Source organism: Parasteatoda tepidariorum, chromosome 1 (genome assembly GCF_982258835.1).
Source record: "Parasteatoda tepidariorum strain Cologne lab strain chromosome 1, Ptep-v5.0, whole genome shotgun sequence".
NCBI lineage: Eukaryota > Metazoa > Arthropoda > Arachnida > Araneae > Theridiidae > Parasteatoda > Parasteatoda tepidariorum.
Window position 1 is genome coordinate 48,347,799 of NC_141755.1, and position 15,836 is coordinate 48,363,634.

Consider the following 15,836-nt stretch of genomic DNA (forward strand, 5'->3'; position numbering starts at 1 on the left):
CAACTACAATTCACTAGTATTTAAGACATGTTAACTCGACTCTATGTCGGGGTACCTTTTCATAGATGAAAGTTGACATGGTCTGTAACTACTAGCCCCACAGTTATAATCCTTCATAGATAAGAATTGCGAATGCATTATTACACCAATCCAAACTCTCGATATTCTCCTATTCTTCCAGAATTTTGAGTGCAGTAAGAATGAACCATTTAGGAAACCTGCGTGCCGAACATGTTAGAAATGAAGTGAAATCAATAATACTATTTGTATTTGTAAACATTGAGTTAGTGTTTATTGCGCACGTTTTCTCAATATATCGTCCCAAAATGGGCTCTGAAACCCAAAATAAATTTAGAAAGAAAAAAATTGATAAACGGTTTTTGAGTAAGAATAAAACTATCAAACTATATAAAGAACGTCAAAGCAAAATTGACCTATTCAAGAAGGAAGTAGACGAGTTAAAGCAAAAATATGAGAAGGTGCTTCAGCAGTAACTATTTTCATATCCATTTCACTATAATAGTTTATTGCACCATATCTAATTGGATTTAAAATGCCCCATACATAATTTCTTTAATAGCTGTGTGCTTGATAAAATTTCTGATTCCCAAACCATCTGATACTTGGCTGCGAATATAGTAATTCCACTAGACAGTTAGAACTGCAAGTCTTTAAAAATAAAAACTTCTAAATTTTTGGATCCCAAATTTAATTTGAATTCTCTACCTGTTTATCCCTCCATTATTTTACACATTCTTAATTATTCTATATATTGTTGACTAAGTCACGGATTTTAAAACAACAAATGAATTTCATCTAAAAAAGCCATTTATTAGAAATCTTTCAATTTCATCAAGAAGAAGCAGTGATCTTCCGAAGCGTTTTTAGAAGGGCGACCTGCCCTTTGATGTGCCTTTATTATAAAAATAAGCCACCATCCTTTGAAAACATGCCTTCTTATTCATATCCCATTAAAAAAAAATTAACTGTTTAAATAATATTTACACACTGGTAAAATTATTTGTGTTTATAGGCTTAGTTCTGATTACCTTTAATTTAAGGTATTTACTTTTATAAGATTATTCTAAATTGGTTAAATTTGTATAAGTTTCTCTTTTTTAATGTATATTAATGAATTTTTAAAGTTATTTTGTAAATAAATACCTTAAAAAAAATACTCTTTTTAATTTTATTGTCTCATAATTTTCAGTTTAAAATATAGACGAAAACTTTGAAGTTTATCAATAATTTTTTTATACTTTTTTAGAAAAAATATGCGTATATTGAATTGTTTTTTAGCATGTAAAGTGTTTTCACTACAGCGCGAGAATCTCGTATAATTTTTTCTCTTCTCGCATTAAAAAATTATTACTGCGAGAAATTTGCGCATTCTATAAATCAATTTCAAAATCCGCGAATTTCTCGCATTTTGGAAAAACCTTAGAATTACGCCATTTAGAATAAAATCCGTTACACTTTTCTTATTGGATCTTTCATTATTTTCAACATCTGCCCCATTATCTAGCTTCCCTATTTACCAGTATTGTTCAGAACCTTTTCGAACAACCGAAATTAACCACGGAACCCCTTTGAGAAGACATTTCTCTGCAACCACGCGTTTACCGTAGGTAAGGTTTCTTCATGTTAGACATTCAAATTTTTTATGCACTTATGCAAGATGGACAAATATCTTGTAAAGGCAAAATCTTCTATGATGATGCACCAAAAATATTCAATGCTTTAAATAGTAGAAGATGTTAAAAATGTATTATAATTAAAGGAATGATTTTTTTTCAAGAGTGTTTGTGTATTTTTAGAAATCTCACTTAATTTTTTGAAATCTCACTCTGTGTTTGGGAAAGGGTGAGAAATTCTCACCCATTTTTTTTCTATGATGAAAACACTGATGTCTTAAATTACTTTTTGAAATGCACACATAGAATAGGAAAAGAAAGTAATTTAAAAATCGTTAAGGTTCATATTCAGTTATTACATAATATTACACATATTGTTAAATTTTTACTGCGTTAAGTGAGCACCTTGTACTTTTTTACTCATAGGGATAACTCACTATTCGTTACATCTCTAATATTTAAAATAAATAGGTAGTTTTTATTAAGCTATGTTCTTCAGTAAATAAGATTGAAATTCTTGATTGAGATTTCATTTATAGATTTTTTTAGCCAATTCATGAATAAATTTCATTTTTTATTATGTTTTCTATTTTAATAGTGGCATTATATAAATCATTATTAGAAAAAGGGAGAAACCACAGAACTGCCCTCATAACTAAAGATTTAACTTAAACTAAACCAGTCTAATGTGAAACAACTACTATGTACAATTATTTTCTCAAATTTGAGTTTTTTTTTATATGTATAATTTTCTATGCTTTATAAATTTAGGTAATTCTTATTGATTTCTGAAATTATGTTTTTTGTTTTTCATAGTTAACTACATCTGAAAATATAGAATCATTTGATGATTTTCCATTGTCAATAAGAACAAGAAAAGGTATTTAACTAATTATTTATTTTTCAATTATAAAAGTATTTGCTATATGTTATAAAGCTATTCTATTGTATGTAAAATAAGCATATACAATATTAGATATAAATAAAATATTTCAAAATGAAATGTATTGTATATCTATTCTATTTCCAAATATTTTTTATAGATATTTTCTGCATTCTAACTTTGTTATTATCACAGGGTGCATAGCATTTTCAAAAAGTGCTTAAAGGTGCCTATTTTCGTTTTTTAAAAGCCCTTAAAGGTGCTTTTTTAATTGGGTGTTTTTAAAAAGTGCTTAATTTTCCCTTTTTCAAAATTAAAATTTTCCTATACCATGTTGATTTTCGCTTTGAATTGTGCAAAAGGGCACAGTTCACATTGTTCTATTAAACATTTTCACAATTAATTCAGCCCCTATCTATTTCAGCGTATTGTCAGTCCGTAGCATATGAAAATGCCATTTGTTTTGCATGATTCAAAATTTGATGATTTTTAACAATTGTCAAAAACAATGCCAAAATGTTTTTTTTTTTTTTTGACATTACTGTTAAAGCAAGAAAAAAACCGTCAATTGTCGAAAACATTCGAACCCTGCCTAATTATGATATTTTTTTAGAGTGCTTAAAAGGTGCTTATTTTTTGCCAGGGTTGGGTTTTCGACGTCAAAAAGTGGTTTTTGACATGACAAGGGTATAATACTGGTTTAAACCGTCAAAAACCCGTCAAAAATGTCAAAAACTAAAGTTTGCCAAAAAAATATATAAACTTCAAAACTACCAACAGTTGTCATGCATTATATTGAAATTTAATTATACCATAGGTAATCAGCAGGTTTTAAAATATTTTTTTATTAAAATTAAGGTAAAATTTAAGGTACAGATTTAAAATCTCAGAAATTTATAATCAAATGCATGTGCAGAAAAATTTTGCACAAAATTTTTTTAAATATTTATATTTTGAAAAAAAAATTTTTTTTTTTGATACTTAAGAAAATTAAAAGTTTATTACTATGCATTTTTGACATATAAGGAACATATAACTAATATTTATAAGGAACTTACAAGTTATGTTGTATAAATACAAACTTGATACAAAAGTATGGAAAAAAATTTTAATGTTATACCGAATATCTTTATTATCCAGATTGTTAATTTGAATTTAAAATACTGAAAGAAAACACAAATAATTAAGATCAAAAGGAAAAAACTTCTTTGAAAAAAACGCGCTAAAAAGCAGCAGAAATTTCAGAAAAAAGTATCAATACAAAACAAATGAAATAAAACAAAAATACGACCACCGAAGCCGACGTCTTCAGGGGGTACCGGCCCCGGTAGCCATTAAAAACAAAACCATTTCTATTTGAGGGAGAAGCAAAAGCTTAAAATATCTCCCTCAGTACCCCGATGGTTTTGTATAGAGGTCCAGGAAAAACAAGATACATTCAAAAGAATAAACAAATTACGAAAAGAAAATCAATAAAAATCTTCAGAAAATTAAAAACTCACAGTCACAGGTCAAGAATCAACTTCAAAAGCGGAGGAAAAGAAAACACTAAAAACTGAAAAACAACACCCCCTATAATAATGCGCAGTAAAAGTTTAAAAATGATATGAAAAGGTCAGGAGAAGGAGATACGTAGATAAAGCAGTTAAGCATTCTATTAATTTATCTACGTATCTCCTTCTCCTGACCTTTTCATATCATTTTTAAACTTTTACTGCGCATTATTATAGGGGGCGTTGTTTTTCAGTTTTTAGTGTTTTCTTTTCCTCCGCTTTTGAAGTTGATTCTTGACCTGTGACTGTGAGTTTTTAATTTTCTGAAGATTTTTATTGATTTTCTTTTCGTAATTTGTTTATTCTTTTGAATGTATCTTGTTTTTCCTGGACCTCTATACAAAACCATCGGGGTACTGAGGGAGATATTTTAAGCTTTTGCTTCTCCCTCAAATAGAAATGGTTTTGTTTTTAATGGCTACCGGGGCCGGTACCCCCTGAAGACGTCGGCTTCGGTGGTCGTATTTTTGTTTTATTTCATTTGTTTTGTTTGAATTTAAAAGTAGTTATATTTGTGAATAATGATAAATATAATTCATATTGTTTATTATATTTATTTATAATTATTACACTTATCATTTTAAAACAATTTTTACCTCTTAATTTTTCCCCCCCACTTGTATTAAGAATACAAATAATGCATATCTTGAAAGCAAGAAGTAATTATTCAACAGCTGAATATTTAGATATTCAACAAAACTATGTACATAGTATTCAGCAAAATGAAATTCACAAGTATTTGGATAAACTAAATTCTCAGCATAGTAAATGAATAGGCTGAATATACTGTAAATCGACACTAGCTACTCTGTGTATTTAACAGAAAGCACTTAAATTTGTATTGTCTTATGTTAAAAAGATTATTAAGAAGATTTAAAGGAATATTAAAAAGATTTTTCTTTAAAAGATGTCTAATGTGCAAAACTGCTAATGCTTATCTTTAAAAATGTCTAATTTTTAGTATAATCTATACTATACACTAAATTTGGTTATAAATAAATTTCTTAATAATATCACTGCAGATTTTCAATAACACATGAAAATGAATACATAATATTACAAAAGATGTGAGCTTTCAAAAGTACAAGATTTTGGTTACTATTCAAAATATAAGTGTTTCTTCAAAATTTTAAATTTATTTTTTCTAGAACATATTTAGAAACACTATCCTTTATAAAAAATATATAAATTTTATGTATTAATTAAATTTCACATATGAATATAGGTTTTTGACATTTTCGACATTTTTGAAAGTGAGGTTTTTGACATGACGGTTTAAACCATGGTTAAAACTGTCACATGTCAAAAACCTGCCAACCCTGTTTTTTGCTGAGTAATTTGACTACGTACCCTGTATCAGTAACGAAAAAAGTTTATCTGATATTATTCATTCACATTGTCGCAGACCTTTATTAGTGGTTATATTTGTGAAACATAGTTGAGTTTTAGAAACATAGAGCTTTTATACTTATCCTTGTGAGCATTTATATATTACTTAAGAACGTTTTAGAAAATTCTAGACCCTCTCCCAAACTTACATGAGAAGGTTGAAGCTTCTTCCCCTTATATTTTGCTATAACTTTACTTTTACTGTATCAATCTAATTTTAAAAACTCGTTATCTTATTAGATCAGAGTAGCATTTTTGACATCAAAAAACTGTCATAAACTGTTGAAATTTGACAAAAAAAAAAAAAAAAAAAAAACTATCAAAAACCTATAGCAGGTTTCTTTTCTATCATTGAAGACATTTTATTCGAAGTCAAACTCGCCGTGGCAAACAGTGTCGCAGAATGTTACCAAGTTCTTGCAGAAAGATTTTTCTTTTGGGAAGTAAAAAATTCTAACTTTACTTTTCTGCAGAAATTTTCGAAAGATTTTCTCTTTTCTTCAAAATTATATTCAAAAGAAGCCTTTATCGCTCATCAGAATTGAAAAAAATGCTTATGATTTTTCTATTCTCATTTGAGAATAATGAAGTAAAAAATTTGGTTTTTCTTTTCAGTAAAAAATTTCATTCTGTTTTTTCATGCAGTTATTACGACTGATTTACTCATAGTTTTTAAAATCTGATATTTTTAATGCAGTATTATTTATTAAAACAGCTGAATCTCGAAATGAAGACACGCATTTAGTAACCCCTTTTGAAGAGTCCAATTGCATGATTTCGCTGTCAATCACTTTTTCGGTAGTTAATGCAACAGATTTCACAATTTTTGAAATCTTTTTAATGTGATGATGAATTACAAAATGCGAAAAAGGAAGTAATTAGTGTGTTATCTTCCTACAAAAGGTGAGAATATGGCTCATAATATTAAAATAAAAAAATTTTACATATTCAATTAAAAAAAAAAATTTATTTTATCCAATTTTTTTATTTATCTATTTTTTGAAGTTAATGCTTCTAATACTTTAAATTCCTAGCATGTGAATTTGTTATTAAGTATTTTGCAGAAAGCTATACAAGGGTCTGTCCCGGGCGAATTTACTACCGTTTAGCAGTACCTTCACAAATTCAACTTTAGGGAAAACGGTAGTTTCACAAAATACTTTTTCTTAAAATTTTATTTTTGTATTCCTTAAGAAACGATAAATCCATATTTTTGTGTTGATTTTTTAATATCATTTTTAATTTTTCACAAATTATGTCTATATTTTCACAAAATAGGTACCTCTCAGAAGAACCTAGACAGACCCTTGCTATTAGTATTGGAGAGTTATGATTCAAAAAGCTTAAAAAAATTCTGATACAGGATCAAACTACAAAGTTGCTTAAATTGTACACAATACTTACATTATAATTACTACTGTAATCAGGGCTAGGTTTTTGACGTCAACAGGAGTTAAAATGGGAGTAAATAAAAATTGATTTTAATGTAAGAAATCAGATGATTGTTTAGTGTTTTTTTATAAGTGGATTATTTTTATTTTCAGTAATTTAAAAAATTAACAGAAAATTAAATTTTACTTTTTCGCTTTTTATAAATAATTATTTAATATTTTCTAACCCTAACATTGGGTTTTCGACAGTATCAGTCAAAACAAAAAGGGTATAATTTCAAGAATATTATTGATTGATCACTTATAATTTTATATGTATGTTTATTTATAAATATTTCTTATTTATAATGTTAATAATTATTTTTACACTAATATTTTTGGTTTTTGAGACTTGTCTAAAAACTGTCAAAAAGGGTTTTTTGACATAAATTTAATTTAAATAATTAAAGGTAAATTTTATCAAAAGAACAATTGTTTACTAATTTATGAAGTCATCTCGTATACTGTATGGAATTGCATTTTAAATAAAATCTTGGATACAATGTGACTATAAACTAAATACTGATCAATTAATTTCTTATTCATTTTGCCCTAACTCTTTTTATACGCAGAAAAACTTATATGTGGAAATTATGTAAATGTTTTTAAATAAACATACTTTTTTATAACTATACCCACATCTGTATAACTAATTAGGGATGTCTTAACTTGCCAGCTCTAACAGTTACAAATGCTTAAAATGAAATAAAGCTGTATTTCATTACATCGCGATTTCAACATAAGTTATGTCTGTGATAATAACATAGTGTAAAAAAAAATCAATTTATGTGATTTTATTACAAGTTTTCTTTTTCTAGGTTTAAAGGAGTGTGGCTATTTCACTCCAACTGAAATTCAGAAAGAAACTATTCTTTTAGGACTAAAAGAACAAGATGTATTAGGAGCTGCAAAAACAGGGTCTGGCAAAACTCTAGCTTTTGTTATTCCTGTAAGTTACTTGCATATTCAAAAAAATATAAAAATTAATTAAAATTGTATGTAAATATTTCAAATAATGTCATTATCATGCTTTAAAACTGTCTGTGGAAGCATTACTATTCTTTAAAGTATAATTTGCTGATGTATAACTTTCACACTTACACTTTTATAAAATTGCATTTGTAATATTTAATTATAATATCTACACTGAAAGCCTACCTATTGGAATGTATTTGGCATTCATTATAATATATTATCTTTCTGTAAAATTAACAATTCTTAAATTAATATATTGTTTGTAACACTAAATTATTTTATGTAAAATCTTAATCTGCCAAACTGGTACAGGTGATCTATTTAAAAAAAAATTATATTTGGGTTGAAACAAATTTTTCTACTGTGATTCTTTAAAAGATAAATCTTCAATTCTCAAAAAGATAGAATTTTTTATTTATTTCCTAACAAAAAATGATTGTTTTGATTAGTATTTTTAATCAATCTTTGCTAGTTTGTACTAACTATGGTTCAAACATAAGGCTTTTCCAAGTTTTAAACTATAAAAGAATTCTTAATATTAGTACATTATTTTGCTGCTTTGCTTTATTATATAATTGTCTAAAATTCTAGAACAACGGATGGGGACACTTTGGCCCACCCTCTTGTTTTTTGTTACTCTATGATTCAAAAAATAACTTATGGAAAGTGTTGGATATTTCTGTCTTGTCATAATTTGATCCAATCAAAGTGCTTATTTAATCATTCGTGTGTTCATCTTATAGAAACTTATATCCTCACAGAAGCTTATAACAAGAATGACGAGAAGGTCCAGAGTGGCCTCTTTGATAGGTATCCCATAATCTCACATATATTTGGGTATAGGTACTCTTTGGTATGTATAAGGTTCCCTGGTTTGGTTAAAAGACTACAGAAGTCTTTCATCATATGTGCAATTATTATTTAAAGATTATGTATTATTTGAGTGCATTATACTAGTGTGTGAGTATTATTTGAAAGTCAGTGTTTTGTTTAATAAAATATTTCCGTTAACCAAATCGAAAAAAATACCAAAGAATTTCGATGATCAAGTCTATAAGAGGTTTTTATTCAATTAATTGTGATTATATTCTAAGATTTTGAATGTCTAATTGATCTACACAAAAACAAATGGGGAAGAGCTACACTGACCCCTGTAGTCTTTCTAGGTATACAGCTATGTTCAGTCTTTCTAGTGTTGATAATGATTTGTGTATAAAGTTTGGACTGTCAATGTACACATGTTGGAAAAAAAGCTTTAAATAAGTATATAAATAATTAGAGGTTTTCTTTTTGTTTTAAAAATTTTCATGTTCTTTATTTTTTCATGATTTGAGTTCATTGGTAATTTCAGACTTTTTATTCTTTTATCCACTGTCATGCCTGATGCTTGCAATTTTACTCACTTTGAAATTAACAGTTTTTACATATTTAAAATTTTACAGTTTTGTTTTTTTATTTAAATCAATTTCGTAATAACAATTTTGGGGGTTTCTTTTTCAGTTACTGGAACAGCTTTTTGTTTCTGGCTGGACCATACTTGATGGTCTTGGTGCACTTATCATCACTCCAACGAGAGAGCTAGCTTATCAGATATATGAAGTTATCAACAAGGTTGGAGCCAATCATACATTTTCTGTTGGCTTAATTATTGGTGGAAAAGTAAGTCACCTTTCATTAGCAGTTTTAGTTATTTATTGACTACATATACATAATGTAATATTTGTGTTTCTTAATAGGATTTAGCTAAAGAAAGAAAACTGCTTGATAAGTGTAACATAATGATTTGTACTCCTGGTCGCCTTTTACAGCACATGGACGAAAATCCTCTGTTTGACTCAATGAATTTAAAGATTTTGAGTGAGTTAATTTTAGTGCTTGTGTTAAGTAGGGATGCAACTGATAGTTAGTGGTTTGGCTGAATAATCGAATATCCAATATTTCACTCAGCAATAGCTGAATATCCTGCTGTCAAATAGTGAATCATTAATTTTGATTTCAACCAAAATACTGAATATTGCTCTTTTCAGATAGTTCTTACTGAAGCTTAGAATTAAATTACCAAGCATTGAGCCCTCTAAAAAACACTGAGCAGAAAAAAATATCTGTTACGCACTTCCACTGAATAACATTCTGAGAAAGCTTCCAACTGGAAAGTTCAGAAAAATCCGGAGCTAGTGCTCAGAGTTTAGGATATAGTTCGAACAAATTTTAACAAAAATGTAAACATTTTAATAAAACTAAACAAAAATATAATATTAAAATTTTGTATCAATAAAGGTTTTGAATAATCTATTTTAATGTAATCTTAGAAACTTATAGCTTTTATTTGGTAAACTGTTATCTAAGTTATAATAACGTACCTCAGTTTTATAGACATTCTTAAAGATTATTGCTTAATCAAGTTTATTATTTGATTTTTATGTTTAAACCTTTCTTTTATTATAATGTATATGAAATATTGTTTTTTTTTTTATATAATATTTAAAGCAAGTACAATTAAGGATTACTAATATTGCATTACTCTCTTTGACCAATTATGTAATGCTTTCTTCATTCCCCTATTTTAAACTTGTTTCTTTTTAATTTGCATTCTTTTTTATTTCTAATTTTAGGTCTCAAATGCATACAAAATTTTGCACTTAGAAGCAACCTCATCAAATTTTAACTAGAACAATTATTTATTTGGCATTATTTTTCATTATTAAATTATTGGAATTTTTATTAAATTAATGACGTAATTTAATTGAAATAAAGTTTTACAGTAGATCTTTATAAAGCAAATCTTGAAACATAAGGATTTGCATTATTTAGAATTTTGTGTTATCTATATTATTTTACTTATCATTAAACTAAAATAATTTTTAAATACAAATAGTTTAAAACACAATATGCAATTATGTATTTTTTGCTGAAAAAAAGTTAAAGTTATCAATAGCATTAGAACTAAAACCAACAAATTTATCAAGTTTGGTTTGCTAAAGAAATATGAAAGTTAAAGAAATAGAATGTTTCTAATCGGGAATTGAGGTTTATAGAATTGCATTATATAGATCTTTTATAGTATAAAGTTTGAAAACATTTAAATTTTCTTAATGTGTTATTTATCCTATAGAGGATTAAAACACTCATTACCAAACTGTTAAAACCAAAAGAAAAATGCAATGACTAAATTATCTCATTTTTCTCTCTTGTTTGTAAATTGTATTTGAAATTTTTACTATCATAAAAATGTATTAATACTTTCTGAATTTTATTAATGTTTCACTTTCTAAGCTTATTGCCTATTCTATAATTATTTTTAGTACTAGATGAAGCTGATAGAATTTTGGATTTAGGATTTGCCAAAACCTTGGATGCTATTATAGAAAATCTTCCTCAAGAGAGACAAACGCTTTTATTTTCTGCAACACAAACAAAGTAAGCTCAAGTTGAAGCATTTTTCAACTCTATACATTTTATTCCTCAAATACAGGCTGTTAAAATCTTTGTCAAAAGTGAAACTAATAAAGTACAGTACAACACCGAAATACACATGCAAATTAATATTCAAGTCAAAAAAGAAAGAAACGAAAAATAAACAAAAATAATGCTTTCAAAATCTTGCGAATAATTAGGCAGGCTAGGGAAATGAAAACTAGTTAGATTCTGTAATGTTGTTTCGAACTTCCTCTTTTTTCTTCTTTTTTTTTTCATTTAAAGTGTTTAGTTCTGCCTTTAACAGCAGGGATTTGCCAGATTTTTATAGTTGACACTGTGGAACATTTATTTTTGACTTCTAGATAAATAGTATAAAAATAATAAATACTTTTTTTCAGTTCATTTTTTATTGTGATTTTTAAATATTATTTTAATTATATATTAAAGGTGGGCATTATGAAACTCCTTGTATATCTGTATTAAATTCATGAAAGTATATTTATTGCAATCATTGTGTAAATATTTAATATTAAATGTTTACTTATTCCTTACCCTATTAGTTTACTGGTTTTGACTACTATAAACTTTTTTTTCTCTTTTTTAACATGATGTCAATTATTCAATAATCAAAAGATAATAAAGTAGCATGACAATATATAATTTAGAAAAGAAATGTATAAATAATTTTCAGTTGATATTGTATAGTTAATTTTATGTTCTTGACAGTCAAAGATGTCTAGATTTATATGTATAAATATTAGCAACGAAACAATCAAAATTTATAATCAAATTATTTCTGTTGAACTTAACTGAATCTTTATATATTGGTACTAGCATCTTCTGATTGTATTATCCAATTGGAATGTTCCGGCAACAATCAAAAAGTTGAAAACGTTGATTTTCTTGTTATTCTAATTGAATACCCATTCTTCATACTTGTTAAGAGAAAAAAAAATGTAAGCTGTCAATAAATCTCAATTAATCAACACTACAAATTCATACATAAAACTCAAAGGCATATGCTATTACGATTAATAAAGCTGAAATAATTAAAATTTTATAATTTGTTATTAATTTAATCAAAACAGGTTTTATATGCTCAACTCCTCAAAATTTACTGCAATCAAGTAATTTTAAAGGGTTCAAAAAATTTTATTACCACAAACTGAAGTATGATATCACATAGAAACTAGTTCGAAAAGTCAGCTTCATTCAACCAAACTCTTAAAAATTAACCTAAAATTAATTTTATTTGTATTAAGTTTAATTTATTATTACATGTGTCCAGGTTTTATATTAATAGTTTGTTATGCCTTCTAAAAATATTATTTATTATAGGTCTGTAAAGGATTTGGCTAGATTAAGTTTAAAAAATCCTGTATATGTTTCTGTTGATGAACATGCAAAGTACACTACTCCAGAGGCTTTGCAACAAGTAATTAATTTTAATTATATTTTTGTAAAAACATTTTATAACAGGTTTATTATAAGAGTTATATTGATAAATATAGCTTAAATATTTAATTGCTTGATTATTTTTTATTATTCTTTAATTGGTTGATTATTTTTTATGTGTTTAAAATACGTTCTGCGAACTTTTGGGATAAACTGTTAATATTGATGAAGTATGCTAAAATTTGCTGTTTATTCAGTGGTCGGAATTAATGTTCTACAAAAAATAAAATATTGTAGTCTTTACTTTTTTTGTAGTTGGTAGTGTAATGTGCTGTTTTTTGAAGAAAAAAAGTTGTGTAGTAGTGCAATACCAAAAAAGATGCACACACTAGAGAGATTCTTTGCAACTTGTTGTGTTAGTTTAAAAAGGAAAAAAAAAGTTTAAATGCAACAAATTTTTGGAATTTTATTTGTGCAATTTATACATGTGTTCATCAGTGAATGCTACAAGAATGTCCTTGGTATATTTTACTTAGTTTCTTTTATTTTTAATTTAGTTAACTGAGGCTCTAAAGATGTAACAAAATCACAAATATTTGAACATTATAACAAAAGAACAGTAAATCTTGAAATAAATACTGTGATAAAAGGTATAAAATGGTCAAGATTCAAAAAAAAAAGTCTAATAATTAAGTTGACTTATTTATTATTCTAAAAAAAATTTTTTTTTTTTTTTAATTTTCTTTCGATGTTTTTTTTTTTTTTTTTTTTTAAATTTTGATCCATATAAGTTGAATCCTGTAGCAAAATTTGTCTCCTAAATGTAATAAAGTGAAAACTGCATTTCAAAAGTAGTTTCAATCACTGCATTTTTAAATAAATGCTTGTAGTTAGCTACATTTGTAATAAAATAATTGTAGTTAATTACGAAAAAAATGTAGTTTTTCAGACCACAGTATTTTTACTATTTGTGCCTATTTATTCCTTACAGTTTGTTTTTTAAAAAAAAAACTTTTTTTGCTTGTCTGTAATAGAGAATTACATCATACTCTTAGCTCAGTGTTTTAAAAATTGTGATTTTTTTAAAACGTATATAATATTTTAAATTATATAATATTGTAAATTTTTTCTAGTCCTTAAAATTTTTAATCCTGGTGTACTTTTTTGCTTTTTAAATATCTAAATTGTAATATAACATAACATAGTTATGTAATACATAAAATGCTGTTAGCATTATTCATATGTAATATAAATTACTTTTATAATAATTATTTTTTTAGTGTTTTGCAGTCTTTCTTCTAATATATATTTAACTTAAAACTGTAGAGTTTAATAGCTAAAGTAATTTCTTTGTTTATTCCTGGATTTTTAACTTTCAAATGCAAGAAATGTAGTGTGTAACAGGGAAAATTCAGCACTATTTTACCAGGGAGCTCTTGGTGGTTTAATGTATTGGTCTTTTTATACTAGTAATATTGTTTATATTATTTGTAAGCTTGTTTTGCTGTGTTATTTAAAAACAAAATATTTATTTTACAGAGTTTTATTGTTTGTGATGCTCATGACAAAATGAATTTAATTTGGTCTTTTATTAAAAGTCATAAAAAACAGAAGATTTTGGTATTTATGGCAAGTTGCAAGCAGGTAAGATAAAAAAAAATTTAACAGTTTGTTTTGCTTTCATTTTAAATATAAAGCACTACAAAATATATGAAATAATGTCTAATATGTTGTGAAGTGCCTCTCTTTAATTTAATTAGTTTTTCTAAATTCTAACTTCAAAATAAAAGAATAACCTTTTGATTATTGATACTATTATAATTATTCTAAAGCATATAATTATCTATGTATAGTGAAAGAAAGACTCTTTTTAAATCTAAAATCCCCAAAAAACTTTTCACATATTTTAGCTGTTTTAATCTGAGTATGATATTGTATGGGTAAAGAAAAATAAAAGATTATATGTATTCCTCATAAACTTAAACAGGGAAGGAAAAAAAAAATTTAAACTTTTAAAGCAAACTAAGGTTTTTTTTTTTCTCTTTATCAAATCAAATCTTTTGTATTCAAAAATATGCATTCAAACAAATTTTATTATCACAGTTTCAACTCCTCGAACTTGACATAAATTAGCACCCATTGTATCAATTGGTTGAGCTTAAGATGTTATAATTTATTTTTAAGTTTTGATTCTTTTATTTGTCCTCTTGCGCTCCTTGATGAAGTGATGTTTTTGCTAACATACATATTTTTAAACATTCTTCTTTTTTTTCTTCTTTGATTTGTTTTTCTAACTTTCTAAATTGTTTTCGAGTCAGCTAGTTCGCTTGTACAGGAAACATGCCTGTGTTACGTAAGAATGCTCCGTGCCAGAATTAATGAGGTGAATCTTCAGAACTATATTCATAAATCCAAATTTGCTTGCAACCTCAATGCAGTCAGAGGGAGTTTAAATCATCATAATCTAACTTACATAACTAAATTTGCAAATATAAGGTCTTTAAAAAGATAATAACTATAAGCCCATAGATAATTATTAGGTTAGTTACAAGAGTATCTGCTTTAGGCATGTATTTAAATTAACCAATTAACATGAATCATTTCTGTCTGTAGTTCCAAATTGATGAAAAGATTGTATTTATATGCAGTGGATTGATGTATAATACATGCAACTAGAATTTATTTAACCGTTCAACTAGAACCCTCTGAATGAATGAAAGTTTCAGATAAGATTAATTTGTACTAATGTCTATTCAAATTAAAAAAACAAGACCTCATCATAGTGTTGGATATTGAGTAATAAGCTATTTTAAAAAATCTGAAAATGATTTAGCATAAAAATATGCCCTTGTTTAAAACAGATTGATAAAAAAATGTACAGTTGTCACAGCAACAAAAATATTTTACGCCACATATTGTTAAGTTGTCAACTTCCCTCTCTATTTCTAGATCATAAGTTGGGGCTATTGTTCACCAGTGCACATGATCTTTTAAGAGGTGTTAGGATTTTCTAGCAAGTTGTTAACAAACTATAGTTAAAATGAGTGTTGAGCATTCATTAATGTTCATAAAATATTTGGTTTTGGTATCAAAGAATTCAGTGTTCTCAATGCCTTCTGAAAAACCTTAGCAATTCAGCTAGTTTGTCCAATAAAACAAT

The 15,836-nt window shown here is 26.4% G+C and overlaps 1 protein-coding gene across 1 annotated transcript in view; it reads left to right on the top strand.

Annotated features, from left to right (window-relative positions):
- The first annotated feature begins 241 nt into the window (after positions 1–241).
- The window catches only part of LOC107440403 (putative ATP-dependent RNA helicase DDX10), a 38,186-nt gene continuing 22,591 nt past the window's right edge, over positions 242–15,836 (top strand). The window contains exons 1-8 of the mRNA XM_087163115.1: positions 242–479; positions 2,451–2,514; positions 7,708–7,838; positions 9,365–9,523; positions 9,601–9,721; positions 11,167–11,281; positions 12,620–12,716; positions 14,216–14,320. Coding sequence (XP_087019241.1) covers positions 327–479; positions 2,451–2,514; positions 7,708–7,838; positions 9,365–9,523; positions 9,601–9,721; positions 11,167–11,281; positions 12,620–12,716; positions 14,216–14,320 — 945 coding nt within the window. The 5' untranslated portion in view covers positions 242–326. The remainder of the gene's footprint in view (positions 480–2,450; positions 2,515–7,707; positions 7,839–9,364; positions 9,524–9,600; positions 9,722–11,166; positions 11,282–12,619; positions 12,717–14,215; positions 14,321–15,836) is intronic.